Source organism: Balaenoptera borealis (genome assembly GCF_965194805.1).
Source record: "Balaenoptera borealis genome assembly, chromosome: 1".
NCBI classification, from domain to species: Eukaryota; Metazoa; Chordata; class Mammalia; order Artiodactyla; family Balaenopteridae; genus Balaenoptera; species Balaenoptera borealis.
The window spans coordinates 193,979,671-193,993,805 of NC_138860.1; the positions used below are offsets into that span (position 1 = coordinate 193,979,671).

General features: G+C 67.4%; 3 protein-coding genes across 24 annotated transcripts in view; 2 read left to right on the plus strand and 1 right to left on the minus strand.

Moving 5' to 3' along the window:
• LOC309609753 (uncharacterized protein C1orf159) overlaps positions 1–4,855 on the plus strand; it is a 28,562-nt gene extending 23,707 nt beyond the window's left edge. For 7 of the 21 annotated variants that reach the window (XM_082351591.1, XM_082351612.1, XM_082351606.1 and 4 more), the window contains 5 exons: positions 1,677–1,762; positions 2,357–2,382; positions 2,497–2,527; positions 2,746–2,934; positions 3,656–4,855. In XM_082351591.1, coding sequence (XP_082207717.1) covers positions 1,677–1,762; positions 2,357–2,382; positions 2,497–2,527; positions 2,746–2,934; positions 3,656–3,753 — 430 coding nt within the window. In that variant the 3' untranslated portion in view covers positions 3,754–4,855. The other 14 variants (XM_082351599.1, XM_082351603.1, XM_082351600.1 and 11 more) reach the window with 10 other exon arrangements.
• Positions 4,856–8,536: 3,681 nt separating this feature from the next.
• Positions 8,537–11,867, plus strand: RNF223 (ring finger protein 223). Of its 2 annotated transcripts, none has more exons than XM_082351771.1 (2): positions 8,537–9,144; positions 10,639–11,867. In XM_082351771.1, exons 1-2 carry the CDS (start codon positions 8,863–8,865, stop codon positions 11,404–11,406), a joined length of 1,050 nt encoding a protein of 349 aa, XP_082207897.1. In that variant the 5' UTR covers positions 8,537–8,862; the 3' UTR covers positions 11,407–11,867. The 2 variants fall into 2 exon arrangements, with proteins under 2 accessions (XP_082207897.1, XP_082207898.1); XM_082351772.1 differs by lacking the exon at positions 8,537–9,144 and adding an exon at positions 9,231–10,334.
• An 836-nt stretch (positions 11,868–12,703) lies between these two features.
• The window catches only part of AGRN (agrin), a 47,253-nt gene continuing 45,821 nt past the window's right edge, over positions 12,704–14,135 (minus strand). The window contains exons 40-41 of the mRNA XM_082351552.1: positions 13,670–13,988; positions 12,704–13,527 (exon numbers count right to left, since the gene is read on the minus strand). Of these exons, the coding sequence (XP_082207678.1) occupies positions 13,473–13,527; positions 13,670–13,988 (374 nt within the window). The 3' untranslated portion in view covers positions 12,704–13,472. The remainder of the gene's footprint in view (positions 13,528–13,669; positions 13,989–14,135) is intronic.

Here is a 14,135-nt window from a genome sequence, read left to right on the forward strand (position 1 = left end):
TCCCGGGACCCAGCGCTGGTCACGGAGCAGGACCCCGGACGGTATGGAAGCTCGGCCGGCTTTGAAGTCAGGGTCTGGGGTTGATTCAAAAGACTTGGCGTGGGCCCCCACGTGCCTCTGAACGGGCTGCACGTCTTAACCCTTTTTTTTTTTTTTTTTTAAATTAATTTAGTTAGTTAGTTAGTTTTGGCTGCATTGGGTCTTTGTTGCTGCGTGCGGGCTTTCGTTTTTTCTGGTTGCGGCGAGCGGGGGCCAGTCTTCCTCGCAGTGCGCAGGCCTCTCATTGCGGTGGCTTCTCGTTGCAGAGCACAGGCTCTAGGCGTGTGGGCTTCAGTAGTTGTGGCACGTGGGCTCAGTAGTTGTGGCTCACGGACTCTAGAGCACAGGCTCAGTAGTTGTGGCGCATGGGCTTAGTTGCTCTGCAGCACGTGGGATCCTCCCGGACCAGGGCCTGAACCCGTGTCCCCTGTATTGGCAGGCGGATTCTTAACCACTGTGCCACCAGGGAAGCCCACGTCTTAACCCGTTGCCTTGCTTAGAGGCCCCCCGGCCCCTTGGTCCCTGGGAGCTCAGGACGTGCAGTTCTCCAAGGTGGGAGGGCATGTGAGGTCCCCTTGCACCGTCCCTGGTGGCTCTTCTAGGACATCGGTCTTGGAGGGGACTGCAGACACTGCAGGCAGACAGACGTGCCCTCCACACCACCTGGTCCTCAGGTGCAGACACGGGAGACGCTCTGCTCCCCCGCCTGTTCCTGCTGGCAGGCATCCTGTCGTACCTGGGACGCTGGCCGAGCCACAGGGAGTGGCCAGGCTGTGGGGGTGTGGTGCCCAGGCCACCAGGGACCACTGCAGTCACGGAGTGGGGCCTGCCCCAGGGTGTAGCCACCTCTTCTGAGGTGACTGGGTTGTGATGGGGGTCCTGACCCCCCAGACCCTGGTCCTTCAGCAGAGGACACGTTGACCTGGACCAAGGGCTCAGGGCTTCCCTGCGAGTCTCAGGACCGGAAGCAAGTGGCCTTGTGCTGGCGTGGGCCGACCAGCAGTGTTTGGGGCAGGGTGGGCCCAGACAGCCCCAGCTTCTTGCGATGTGGGCCTGGGCCTTGCAGCAGAGGGTGGCAGGTGAGGCCCCTGCAGTCCAGTGTTGCGCCCGCTTCCAGTTGGCAAGTTTGGGGCGGTGTAGCTGGAACCCGTACCTCCTGAGGCTCTAGCGTGGCCGGCCTTGTGCCTGTGTGTCAGGGTCAGAAAGGCGCCTCCCACGGGCACCTAAATGCAGAGCCTCCAGCTCGGCGTCCGCCCACCGGCCCGCCTGAACCTGTGGAGGTGAAGACGGCGGGCATCTTGGTCCTGGGAGGGCCACCCCAGGTGACAGCTGACCAGCTCCAGAGAGGCGAGGTGGGGTGTATCCGCACACCAGGGCCATGGGGGCCCCAGAGTCTGCACTGAGTGTCAAGGGAGGAGATGGGGGTCTCGGGGGCCAGGATCACTGAACGTCTTGACAGCCCAGGCCCCCGAGAACCTGAGGCCTGGGCAGTTCGAGTGCAGGGGGGCCCCACACCCCTGTGTGTGGACCCCTCGGCCCCTGCGGGAGCCCAGGTGTGCACCCCTGGCAGCCCTCACCTCGCTTGCAGGGGGCCCCCAGGTGGCAGCCTCCCTCTTCCTGGGGACGTTTCTCATCAGCTCGGGCCTCATCCTCTCCGTGGCTGCATTCTTCTACCTCAAGCGTGCCAGTAAGCTGCCTGACGTCTTCTATGGAAGAAACAAAGGTACCCCTCCTGCCGGGGTGTGCCCGGGGGCACGGAGCGGGGCTGGGGCCGAGATGCAGGTGTCCGGTGCGAGGCCGCATCTGCGACACCGTGGAGGGGACTGGGTTGTCACGTGGCTCTCGGGTCTGAGGATAAGAGGGGTGGTCACGTCCTGGGAATGCTCTGGGTGGATGTCGTGGGGTCTCAGTGTGAAGGGTGACAGGGGCAGACACTCTACAGGCCGGCTTGTCTGCTCTGGCGGGAAGCTGGGGATGGGGGCGGCTGGCCCCAGAGCGCTGGCGGGACACCACCCGAGTGCAGTGGGAGATGGGGCCGGGCAGGCTGAGGGCACCGCTGGGCACAGGAGTGAGGGACTGGAGTGAGCTTGTAGCCGGGGACCCTCTGCAGGCTTGTGGAACCCCCAGGCTGATGGACCCTCACCTCAGGCCTGTGGACCCCTGCCCAAGCTGAGGGCCCAGCAGCGGAGGCTGAGGGTCCCTCCCAGACTGAGAGACCCCTGCGCTGAGGCTGAGGGACCCCCGCCCAGGCTGAGGGCCCCCCCCAGGCTGAGGCAGCTGTGTGGCCTCCAGGTGACACCTGTGCTCTCCCCTACAGCCCCCGGCCTGCAGCCTGGCGAAGCTGTAAGTACCCGATGGGCGGGCTGAGGCCCCGTGCGTGTGCGTCTGGGTGTCTGTGTGTCTGGGCTGGGGGCCGTCCTGTCTGCAGTTCTCACTGTGCCTCTTCCCCTTTTCAAGGCCGCGATGATTCCCCCACCTCCGTCCTCAGGTGCGTCAGTGCTTCGTGTCCCTCGCCCTGTCGGGATGCCTCGTCTCTGGTGGGAATTTCAGAACGCCAGGCCCATGGCTGCTGCAGGGGTGCCGGCCAAGCCCCCCTTCATCAACCGCGGCTTTCGTGCCTTTTCCCTTTTATTCCTGAGATGCTGAGTCTGTCGGGGGGGCGGGGTGTTCCCAACACGGGTCGGGGGTCACCCCTGCTGCCCTCAGCCCTCCACCAGGTCCTAGCTCTGCCTGAGCAGGGAGCCAGTGGCCAGCACGGGGCCCTCCCGTGGTCCCTCCTGAGCAGTAGCTGTGTCACAGTTGACCCCGTGAGCACAGAGGTCACATCACACAGGCCACCCGCCTCTTCCCCAGACCGTGTTCCTGCCACCGTATGGAGGTCTGGAGTGGGGACAGGTGAGGATATCCTCCTCCTTGGGGACAGAGAAGTCCCTCGGTCAAGGCGAGATCTGCCCTGTCCAGTGAGACACTTGTCTGATCTCCCCAGAGCGGCGCCATGCCCAAACACAAGGTGCCTGCGTCAGTCTCCTGGGGCGGCCGTAACGAAGTATGCAGCCCGGGGGCTCGGGAGGACAGAAGTGTCTTCTCTCACGGTTCTGGAGGCCACCTGCTCCCTCCGGAGGCTCTGGGGCGGGTCCTTCCTGCCTCTCCCAGCCTCTGGGGCTCCAGGCGTCCCTGGGCTTGTGGCCGCGTCCCTCCGGCCGCTGCCGCATCTTCAGCTGGCTTCTCCCCTCTGTGTCTCCCTCCCTCTCACGAGGCCACTGGTCGCTGGATTTAGGGCCCATCAGATAATCACATGTGCAGAGACCATTTTTCCAAGTAAGGTTGCACCCGCAGGTTCTGGGCCTTAGGACGTGGACGCGCGTGTGTAGTGGGGGGGATACCATCCACCCTACAGCGCACCACATGACCTGCGCCTCTGTGTTTCGGGAGAGCCGGACCCTCTCCCGGGCCGAGGGGCGCCAGGTGTCCGGGAGCTGGAACCCGGTGGGCTTCCTCCCTCGTGGCTGCTCCGGCCCCACTCCCGTGAGCCCCAGGGAGGGAGGCCCACGACCTCAGGCCCTCCCTGCCGCCCTAGGCCCCGCTCTGATCCCGCCTGTCTCTGACCCCGTTTCAGTGCGGAAGCCGCGCTACGTCCGGCGCGAGCGGCCCTCGGACAGGGACGTGGGCCCCACTGCCGTCTCCTCCGTGGAGGCCCGGGTGAGCAACGTCTGATCCCGCGGCCCATCCACAGCCCCGCGTGCTGCCGAGGGGGGGCCCACACGAAGGCTGGGCGCTGCCCAGTGAGGCCTCAGGACGGGCCTGCACACGGCCCTGGCTCGTCCCTGTCCAGCCACAGATGTGGAGTGAGAGCCGCCTGCCTGCGGGCCTGCCTCACCGCACACAGCCGCTCAGCGTGACTGACCTGGGGCATCGCTCCGACCTCTGTCCCTGAGCCGGGCTGGGAGCCAGGCCGCGTGGGGCCCAGGGTCCTCGGGAGAGACGGCCTGCAGGACCCGGGTGCTCCTCCGCCTTGGAGCCCATGGTGGGCAGATTCCCCTGCGCCCCCTCTGAGAGCAGTGAGGCCGAGGCCTTCGGGGGGTCCGGCTGCATCCACACACAGGCGGTTTGGGGCCTGCAAACCGGCCCCCGGGCTCAGGCGCCCGCAGGGCTCTCCTGCGCGGCCACAGCTGCCCGTTTCCAGGCGCTGCAGGAGTGAGTCGTCTGGTCTCCTGCTGACTCTCAACCTGTGTTTAAGCAGAAAGCATTTTGTATAGAAGTCCCAGAGGCACGCTGTCCTCATGTGCACCCCGCCTGGGCCCCAGGCACTGGGACGGACACTGGCCTGAAGCTGCTGGAGGTCAAGGCCCCCCAGGGACGTGTCAGCCCGGGGCCACGTTTACCTGTGACTGCCGCCTGGGCTGGCTGTCTCGCTGGACCTGCCGAGGGCCGCCCTGGCCGGCAGTCTCGTCCCGCTGCCTCCGCCCCAAGGCGGCAGCCCGTGTTCCCTGCCTCGGCCGGTTGCGGAGGGATGGCTCTGGGTTCCTGTGGAAATGGGGGAGCGTCGGGGCGCCCACTGAGCACGGGCAGGGTGCCGCCTGGCCTCCCCAGAGCCTCCGCGGGGACTGACGTTTTCTCCTCCGGCGTCTGGTCCACGTCCGCGGGGCCCACGGCAGGGCCTGTGTGGCCAGCCTCCTGCTTTCTGCACTGGGATTCTCGCTGGGGTGTTTGTGGTTTATGGACGCGAGCTCGGTCGCCAGGACGTGAACGATGACTGACCGGCAGCCGAGAGGGGCGGCCACCTGAAATCAGCGTCAATAAACCACTCAGGCCTTTCTCGCTGGCCCAAGGTTCACCTGCTCCTCAGCAGGGGTGAAGCCTTGCTGCCGAGCCCTGCCTCGCACTGGGGAGGGCGGGGAGCCCTCAGCAAGGACCAGGACCCCCACCCCCGCAGGCAGCCCTCAGCCCTCAGGACCTTAGCCTCGGGAGAAGGGGGCTTGTCCCAAGCTGCCTCACAGAGCAGGACTCCCTGGTGGCCCCCAGCCGTCAGGACTGAGATGGGAAAGAGTGTGGGTGCCCCCTAGGGGGGCTTTTCTGTAAAGTGACCGGGCCCATTGGGGGTGTGAGGTCACAGGTGACTGCAGGCCCCCGTGCAGCCAGGACACCCATGGGGCCTCGGGGAGGTCGCCGTGGTGCCCGTCTCACAGCCCCCAGGAGGAAGCCACACGTGGGTACAGAGTGCAGGCTGGCGGCACCTTGGGGAGGTGGGGTCCTGTGGGTGGGTGGCCCTTGGAGGGGCTGGCGAGCACAGGGATCTTTGCCGACCGGCAGCGGGCTTCATCCCGGGCGTCCCAGCCAGAGCCGCCAGGACAGAGCTGGGGCGGGGCAGAGAGCCTGGCCCGCCCCGTCTGAGGCTTGCAGCCGTTGGGGCACCCGGCGGGTGTCTGCTTGGCCCTGGGTGCCGCGTCAGCACAGCCAGGGATGTGGGGAGGCTCTGCCCTCTGTTCTGGGGGGCGGCTGCCCGGGAACCTCCTGCCTCCAGGCTGACAGCCTTGAGGGGCTGTGGGTCACCCACGGGGTTCCTGTGGGTGCAAGACGACCCTCGGCTTCCCCGGGGCCCCCCAGAGCCCCTCTTCTCTAATGTCCTGTCCCCTGCCCTGCCTGCAGCCCCCAGCCTCAGCTCTGCCCCACCCCTGGCAGCAAAACTCAACTCTGAATTTGAACCTGCAGCCCTCTGGTCCCCACACTTGAGATGTTTCCCCTGACTTCCCAGGCCTGTGTGGCCTGGCCCCTTGGGCTCTCAGCTGCCGGAGACCCCTGGGCCTGGGTGCGACTGTCTCAGGCCCCCAGATAGTTGGGGGGGGGCATCACTGGACTCGTCAGCCCGTGACCCTGATGGGCATCCAGGCCAGAAAGCGGTGGTGGGCAGGGTTGGGGGGCACCCGAGATGGGGGTGGGGCAGCTGGCAGGGGCAGGGCGTCTGGGCCGGGCACCATGCACAGCCGCCTCCCCAGTTTCTCTCCGTCACCCATTCCTCACCCGGACTCCAGGCCCTCACGTAAGAAGCCAAGATAAGGCCAATTTTTGGGGTAATCAGTTCAGGCCAAAGCAGGCAGGTGTCCCGTCCCAGCCCCACTGTGTCAACCACCACGGGGAACTCCACACCCCGGGAGGTGAGCTTGGCCTGGGGGCGGTTGGTGGGCTCGGCCCGGGGGGTCACGCTGCAGCTCGTTCATTCATCCGCTCACTCAGCGCCGGAGAAGCACCCAGAGCCGTCAGAAGTCAGAGGTCAGCAAGAGGACGCACCCACTGCAGAGGTGGGAGGCGGGAGCACAGAGCAGGGCGAGCGGTGCCTGAGGGGGTGACCCGAGGGCAGAGGGCCTGGCGGGGGCCTGGGCACCGGGCCCCAGAAGGACCCGGCTTCCAAGGCCAGGCCGACTTTGGGGACCGAGCTCACTACTGGGTGCTGGAGGGACAGGACCGGAAGAGTCGCCTTGTGGCCAGAGGGCCACACCAAGCCAGTCAGGAGCCCAGAGTGTGTGTGGGGACGGGCGGGCGGTGGGGGGGAGGCCGGACACAAGTGCACCACCCGAGCCCCTGCTTCAGCCCAGCCTCTGACCTGTGGGGGACACCAGAATCTACGCCCGTGTGGGGACCTCTCCCCAAACTGGCCGCTTCGTGTGCCCCCGGCAGCCCTCAGGGATCTGAAGCCGGTCCTCACCCCAGTCCTGGGGCAGGGGGGCCGTGGCCAGCGGGGGCCTCGGGGGGCAGGCCTCTCTCCTGCTCTGGCCGAGGACAGCTTGTGTGTCCAGCCCAGGACTCCCAGGTGTCCTGAGGGCTCCGGGACCCAACATCTGAGAGCCGTGACTGGACGGGGGTGGTCACCGTGGGCCTCGTCCTCCGCCCGGTCCAGCAAGTGAGTCCCAGCCCCGGGGTCACGTGCTGGCCGCCGTGCTCCCCTCACGCGTGCACGCACCTGCACACGCAGACACGCGCGCTCGCACACCCAGCTGGGGTGAGTCGGTGAACAGCCCGCCCCCTCAGGCGAAGCCCATGCTCACACCCGGAGCAGCTGCTCCTGCCTCGTGAAGCTGGAGAGCGAGCAGGTGTGTGGGGACCAGGTGGGCCCCAAGTGTGCTGAGGTCCCGTGTGGTGAGACCTGGCCAGCACCCCAGATGGCACGTCCCTCAGGTATTCCTGTCCCCTCGCCTCTGGGCACTGACTGTCCACTGAGGAGCTCAGAGATTCCCAGGAGCCCTTGGGAAGGTGTTCTCAGAGGACCGAGGACACTTCCTGGAGGCAGCATGTGACCGACCCTGCGTCACGACGCTCGTGGGAACCAGAGCCCCATCACGCACGGACGAGACTCCCCGTTCTCTGGGCCCCCGCCCCTTCTCCGAGTCCCCACCCTCCCCCTCTGAGCCCCACCCCCTCGTCAAGCCCCTGGCTGGGGCTCCTCCCCCTTCCTGGAGCACACGGGAGCCCCAGCCCCTTCCGAAGCCCAGGTCCCCTCTCGTCCCGCAGTCACCCCGCGCCTCGGCCTCCTTGCGGCTGCCGGCCTGGCTGCCCCCCGTCTCGCTGGGGCTCCCCCAGGGTCTGGGCCCAGGCAGCCTGCTCTGTGCGGCCACCTCCTAACGCTGAGGGAGGGTCTTCCCCGTGCTGACCTCTGACTTCTGCTGGCCGTCGGTGCTTCTCCTCTGCTACTGGGGCTGGGCAGCCTCCGGGGGTCCTGGACTACCCGCTGAGGAGTCAGGGGGCCCCTGCCTGGTGGGTGGGGATGAGCTGGGCCGTCCCCCACCAGGGTGGGCCGCCGCTCCCAGCCTCACCAAGCCCAGCATCCCCTCCCACAGGCTGGTGATTGGGGTCCCATCTCAGGTCCTGGGCCCCGGGTCTAGATCAGGTGCACTCTGAGGTGTGCTGCGTGCAGCTGGGGGTGGGGGCAGGGAAGCCACGGGGCGTGGGGGAGAGCCTGCTGTGACCCTGGGGCCAGGATCAGGTGTCAGATGGGGGAGCCCCTGGCTAGGACCCAGGCCCCTCCGGCGCAGCCCTCACCCCCTCCATCCTGGCCTCCAGCCAGGCCTCCGCACAGCCTGGCCCTGTGGTCTGCTGGGACCCCGTACCTACTGGCTGAAACTGCTCCCCGTCCCCCGGGAGACTTCCGGCTCCCCTGGCCGGGTGGGCGCTTCCTCGGAGTCCCTGCCCTGCGTGTGTAACTGAGGTGCCCCAGCAGACGCTCCCCGGAAACAAGTTCCTGTGGCCAGCCTGGCGCCTGGCCCGCCCTCACCCCTGGCTCACCCCTTGGGTGCTCCCAGCCCTGACCCCTCACCCCACTCTCTGGGCCCAGAGCAGGGAGTTCCCTCCCGGCCCCCAAAGGCTGTAGGTGGGGAGGGATGGGCGGGGGCGGCAGAAGCCCGGGTCGGGGGCAGTGCTGCTTGTGACCGGCAGCCACACGGGTGAGGTAGGAGTTGGGGCGAGGGGCAAGGGCAGGGGCTGCTTGGGGAGGGCGTCAGTGAGCCGATTGTGAGTGGGGGGCTCCTTGCAGGGACCCTCTGGGGGGCCCACCCAGGAGCTCAGGTGCCGCCACCTTGAACAGGGCTGGTGAGCAGACCTGTTTCCGGAGGGGCTGCTCTGGCATCTCAGGGGCCACGGGGCAGGGGAGAGGTTTTACCCAGGCATCCAGCGACCCCCCACCAGACCTGCCCAGACTACAGAGCCCTACTGACCCCCAGCCCCACCCCAGGCTCCGACCTGTGACTCCTGACTCCCCGCCCTCGGCTGCCCAGGCTGCCAGGGAGAGGACAGGAGGCCAGCCAATCCCGGAAGCGGGCCACGCCCCTGGCCAGCATGGTCCCGAGCGAGCGTATAAATACACCTGCCAGGAGCCCATGCCCAGAGAACTCACACCCGCCTCAGACAGCGCTCCACACCTGGAGGAGTACACACGCCCGCCCCCCAGCCACCGGCCCCCCAGCGGCCCTGGAGAGGAAGAGCGGCCAGGGAGCGCCCAGGCCAGCCTGGCCCGGAGGGGAAGGAGCCAGCACTGCCGGGACGAGTGAGCTCGGGGCCTCAGCCTGGCCGTGCCAGCCAAGAGGGTCATGCCCGGGCTCCGCTGACCCCGGCTACCAGGTAAGGCCGGCTCAGCTGGCACTCACCTCTCACCTGTACAGGCTCAGGGCGGGGCACCTCCTCAGAGGGGTGGGGCACCTCCTCAGAGGGGTGGGGCCTCAGTGCCAAGGAACCGGTTATGTGGGGTGAACTGGCTGGGGGAGGACAGCCCGCAGTACCCCCAGACCCTGCTGAGGCTGCCGCCTGGCCTGCGGCAACTGCTGTCACCAAACATAATGACATCTCACGCTGCGATGCCGGGGCACTGGTGACATCACAGTGATGTCACCGTGACTCACAGTGGTCACCGTCAGGAGGCAGCAACACCTGAGCCTTCGTGGCACGTCACTGCGAAGTCATCCCACCATCCCTCCTGGACTGACCAGCAAGTCAGGGTCAGGTCACCCCTGGGGGGCCTCCTGGGCTCCATGGGGTCACGTGGCCAGCGTCTTCCCAAGGCCCTGGCCTCCTCTGTCCGTCGTGAAGGTGAAGGGCGAGTCAGCCCCTTACCCGCCTGCCCTCCTCCAAGCAGGAGCCATATGGCTGCCTGGGGAGGAGACCTGGGCCCTGTGAAGGGGCAGCAGGCAAGGGGGAGCATGTCCCACTACCTCCTGATGGCAGCTGTGGCTGGTGTGACCCTCCCAGGTGGCGGGCCGGCCTGGAGAGGATGGCTGGGGCTCGCCCGGCACCCCGCCCCCCCGCTCCCCTGGCACCGGCTGAGGAGCACTTCCAGGCCCTTAGGGCCAGCATCAGGCCCTCGTCACCAGCCAGATGAGCTGGTGCTGCAGGTTTGGGCCGCGGCTGGGAGACAAAGCTCCTCCTCGGGCCGCGGCCACCATCCTTGCTCAGGCCCTCCAGTCTCCCGCAGCGCATCCAGCTCGGGCCAGCTCCAGATCCAGAGTCCCACCCCTCACCCAGCCAGGCCTGGCACCCACCCTCACACAACTGCCCACAGATTGGGTGTGCGCCAACCAAATCGGCCACCCACACCGGGATCTGTGTTCAAGCCCACTTCACCTGACCCAGAGCCACACTCCTGTGAGAGCCCGGGTCCCGCTGGCTGTCACTCCAGCCTCCGAGCTGCCTCTTCTGCACCGTGGCTCTTCTGTACCACGTGCCCAGGGCCCACCCTGGCAGAGCCCCGATGTAAAGAGTAACTGTTGTGGGCCGCTGTCATCATCACCTTTATTTCTGCCCAGTGGCACGTCCAGGTAGGCCAGGGCTGGTGGGAGGCGTCTACAGAGCAGTGGTCCACAGGGCCCAGGCAGGCTGGGGCGCCCCCGGATGCTGAGCCCTGACTCAGCAGGTGAGGAGCTGGGGAGCGCAGGGTTACAACCTGAGCAGAAAGACCTTGAGCCCAGGGACAGGTGGACTTGGCGGAGGCGCCTGCAGACGGGCAGCGTCCTTCCCGGAGTCTCTGGGTGATGCAAGAGAGGGACGGGGAGACAGCGACAGACAGACCTTGCGGGAAAGGGGCAATCGAGGTCACTCACGGTGTCTCCGTTTGTCCCACAGCCCAGAACCATGTCATCAGGCCCACAGGTGTGGCACACGGCCATGCCGCCTGCTGGCAGGAGCAGCCCCACGGCCACAGTGCCCGGGTCCCCTGGCTCGGCCGGCAGCCCCAGGTCCCCGGGCACCCCTGGATCGGAGAAAGCGGCCTCCCCTCTGGAATGCTCCATCTGCTTCTCGGGCTACGACAACATCTTCAAGACACCCAAGGAGCTCTCCTGCACCCACGTCTTCTGCCTGGAGTGCCTCGCACGGATGGCAGCCACCCAGCCCGCAGGCCGGCCGGGTAGCGAGGCCGTGCCCTGCCCGTTCTGCCGGCGGCCCACGGCCGTGCCCGCTGCCGGGGCCCCCGCGCTGCACACCAGCCGCCAGCTGCAGGCGCGGATGCCAGCACACCTGCGGCGGGAGGAGCCCGTGTGGCTGGAGGGCACCAAGCTGTGCTGCCGCCCGCTGCCCTCTGCGCCTGGCCCTGCGGCGCCCGGCTTCGTGTATGTGGACGTGGGCCCGAGCAAGCCCGCCATGCCCGCAGCGCCCGTGCCCACCCCGGGCCCTGCCCGCCGTCAGGGCCGCCTGGCCCGCTGCCGGGCGCGCTGCCGGGACTGGAGGCGCGCGGCCCTCATCGTGGTGCTGCTGCTTGTGCTGTCCTGCGTGGTGCTCTGGCCCGTGCAGTGCGCGCTTAGGACCGGGAGCCTGCACTGCCTCCCCCGGCCGCCCTCCGCCGCCGCCACGGCCGCCACCACCTTCTCACTTGGGTCCCTGGCTGACAACTAGGGTTACCACCCCCACCCCCGGGGTCCCAGAGGAGCCCCCTGGGATCTCTGAGGAACCCATACCTGGTTCGGCACACCTGCCTCCTGCTCTCTGGGGCTGTGTCCTGTGGGGTGGACAAAATGGTCCCCCGAGCTCCCAGGGATCACAGATTCCTATGGGCCCCAGAGGCCACCGCCCTAACTTCCATCTTGCAGATGGGGAGACTGAGGTCCAGGAGAGACAGCTTGGCGAGGCCCCCTCCCCATACACACTGTGAATCGCCCGCAAGACCAGCCCCTTGCTGAAAAGGGAGGGGGCTCGCCATCTTTCTTTTATTTTCACATTTCACCCACGGCTCCTCCCTTCCCCAGGCAGGGCTGGCCCCTTCCCTTGGGTGGCCAGGGGGACAGAGGGCAGTGGCAGGGAGCCCAGCCCACCCTCCTAAATTGTACATTTTTAAATAAATTATTTTGTACTCGCAATTGGTAAGGGGTCCTTACCCTCTGTGTCCTCTTTCCTGCACCATTAAGCCCCTCCCTCCAGAAAAGCCCACAGTCTGCCCCTTCCGCCAAGACCCTCAATCCAGAGGACACCCCCACTGGACTGCACTCCCAGCAGCACCTAGGGTGGATGGCCGCAGGTCCTAGGGGGTCCGACTCCTGTCCCCTCCGGGCTGTGGATGGGCTGCAGCGCTTCTGGACTTGGCTGCCCCCGGGGCCGTGAGGCTCTCCCAGGGAGATGGGGAGGGCCTGGAGCACCCGGGGCAGGCGGGACTGGTGCGGGGCCTTGGCCTGGTCCAGAGCCCTCCTCCCCAGCCCCGACCATGGTCACACCAGGCTGCATCCCCCAGAAGTCACGGCCCCACAGTCCTGCTTGGAGCCCTGACTGGAGGGCCGCAGGACCCCGTGGCCCCTGGGAACCAAAGCCCAAGTGTGCACAGAAGCGGGGCTGGGGCTGGTGACAACCAGCGTGTCCTGAGGATCCACAGACCTCAGGTTCCTCCAGCAGACCCTCCCTGGGCCAGGCCTGGCTGGTGAAGCGAGTGTCGCGAGGGACGGGCAGGAGTCCTGCCAACCCCCACCCCTCCCCTACCCGGTTCTGCCCTTAGCCCCAGGAATCCTGCACCACCAGCTTGGCATGGCAAAGAGAGGCCAGGCCGGTCCTGGCTCGCACAGGTCTCAGCCTCCTCATCCCTCACCCCAAAGCCCAGGACTTCCTGCTCCTACCAGCTGGGCCTCTGGCTCAGGGAGACCCTGGGGAAGTTGGGCCCAGTCGCGGGGACCCACATGCTCCCTTTCTCCAGGCAAAGACGCAGAACTGAGAAGAAGGCATTTTACTGAGGAGACCACAAAGCCACAGGGACATCCGTGATGGGAGGGTGCAAGCGTGGACCACAGGCCAGTGACATCACACCATCACAGACCAGTCAGGCACACACGGAGCCTCGCCCTCATCCCCGTGGTCACACGAGCATGTCACATATTCTCTCATTCAACAAACATTTGTCCACACGCGACCGCAGTGTGACGGTCTGGGCTAGGCCTGGACACGGCAGGGACTGAGCCGCTGCCTGGGTCACATCCTAGACCACGGCTGTGGGCAGGGCTGAGAAGCAGCTCTGAAGGGGTGGGGGGCATGCAGGATGCAGGGGAGAGGGGCACAAACGCTGGTGACCACAGACTGGCACTCACTTGCTGGTCACTCGTGTCCCACATACAGGCTGACACTCAAACACGTGGCACACGCAAGGTCACACATAGTCACTGCGCCGTGCAGGTGGTCACTGGTGGCCTCCCACACTGAGACAAACCGCAGCCCTGCAGCCCCGCCTCCCCTCCTCCAAGAAAGGCAGGGACACCGGACCTCCTGACCTTCCCTCACCATTTCTGGACGTGCAGACCTGGTCAGGGAGGGTCTGAGGGGCAGACCCGGGACCCCCGCCCCCCAACCCCGCAACGCTCCGGGCTGGGCGCCGGTCTGCACAGTCCTAAACTCAGTCCTTCGGAGGAACGCGAGGGCCGGCCTTGCTGGGCTCCCGCCTTCTCGCACGGCTCCAGCCCCACTCGGGGCGCGCGCACTCGGGGCCCTCACGGCCCGAGTGGCAGCAGGTTCTCGTACACGTGGCCGGAGGCCTCCGGGGTGCTGCGGGCGGAGACGGGCTTCGGCTGGGGGCCACCTGCGATCCCGCCCCCTCGCCCCGGGCCACGCCCCCACGCCCGGGCCACGCCCCCGAGGCCTCCCTGCCGGGACTCCGCCCCCGCCCGGTCCCCGACGCCCCACTCACGCCGCCGGCGCCCGGGACGGCGCGGTTCCGGGGCTACAGCCGGGGTCGGCGGGCGAGGCTCCCACCTTCAGGGAGTCGCGCTCCTCGGGCGGCTCGCGCTGAGGGGAGGGGCCGCTGGTCACCATGGTGATGCCCCCGCAGGTTCCGCCCCGGCCCGGCCCTGCCCCCACCTGCTCGCGCAGGCGTAGCTGCTCGCCCCGGATGTACCGCTGCAGCGCCAGGTACACGAACTTGTACTGCGCCTCGGTCTGCACCATCCCCGAGCGCTGCCGCCGCACATGCTGGATCGTCTTGGGGACGTCGATGTCGCAGTCCAGCCCTGGGGACGAGCGAGCTCAGGGCGGGGCGGTGAGGCAGGGAGGAGGTGGGAGGGCCAGATGAAATAGGCGGGGCCGGCAACTGCAGGAGGGCGGGGCTAGATGGAAGGGGAGGGGCCGGTACCCGGGGCGGGGCTAGATGGGAGGGG

Excerpts from the sequence above, each read along its gene's own strand:
- RNF223 (XM_082351771.1), top strand. The coding sequence starts at position 8,863 with ATGGTCCCGAGCGAGCGTATAAATACACCTGCCAGGAGCCCATGCCCA. Across the intron at positions 9,145-10,638 it reads CCGCTGACCCCGGCTACCAG|CCCAGAACCATGTCATCAGG; the intron begins GTAAGGCCGGCT and ends TTTGTCCCACAG.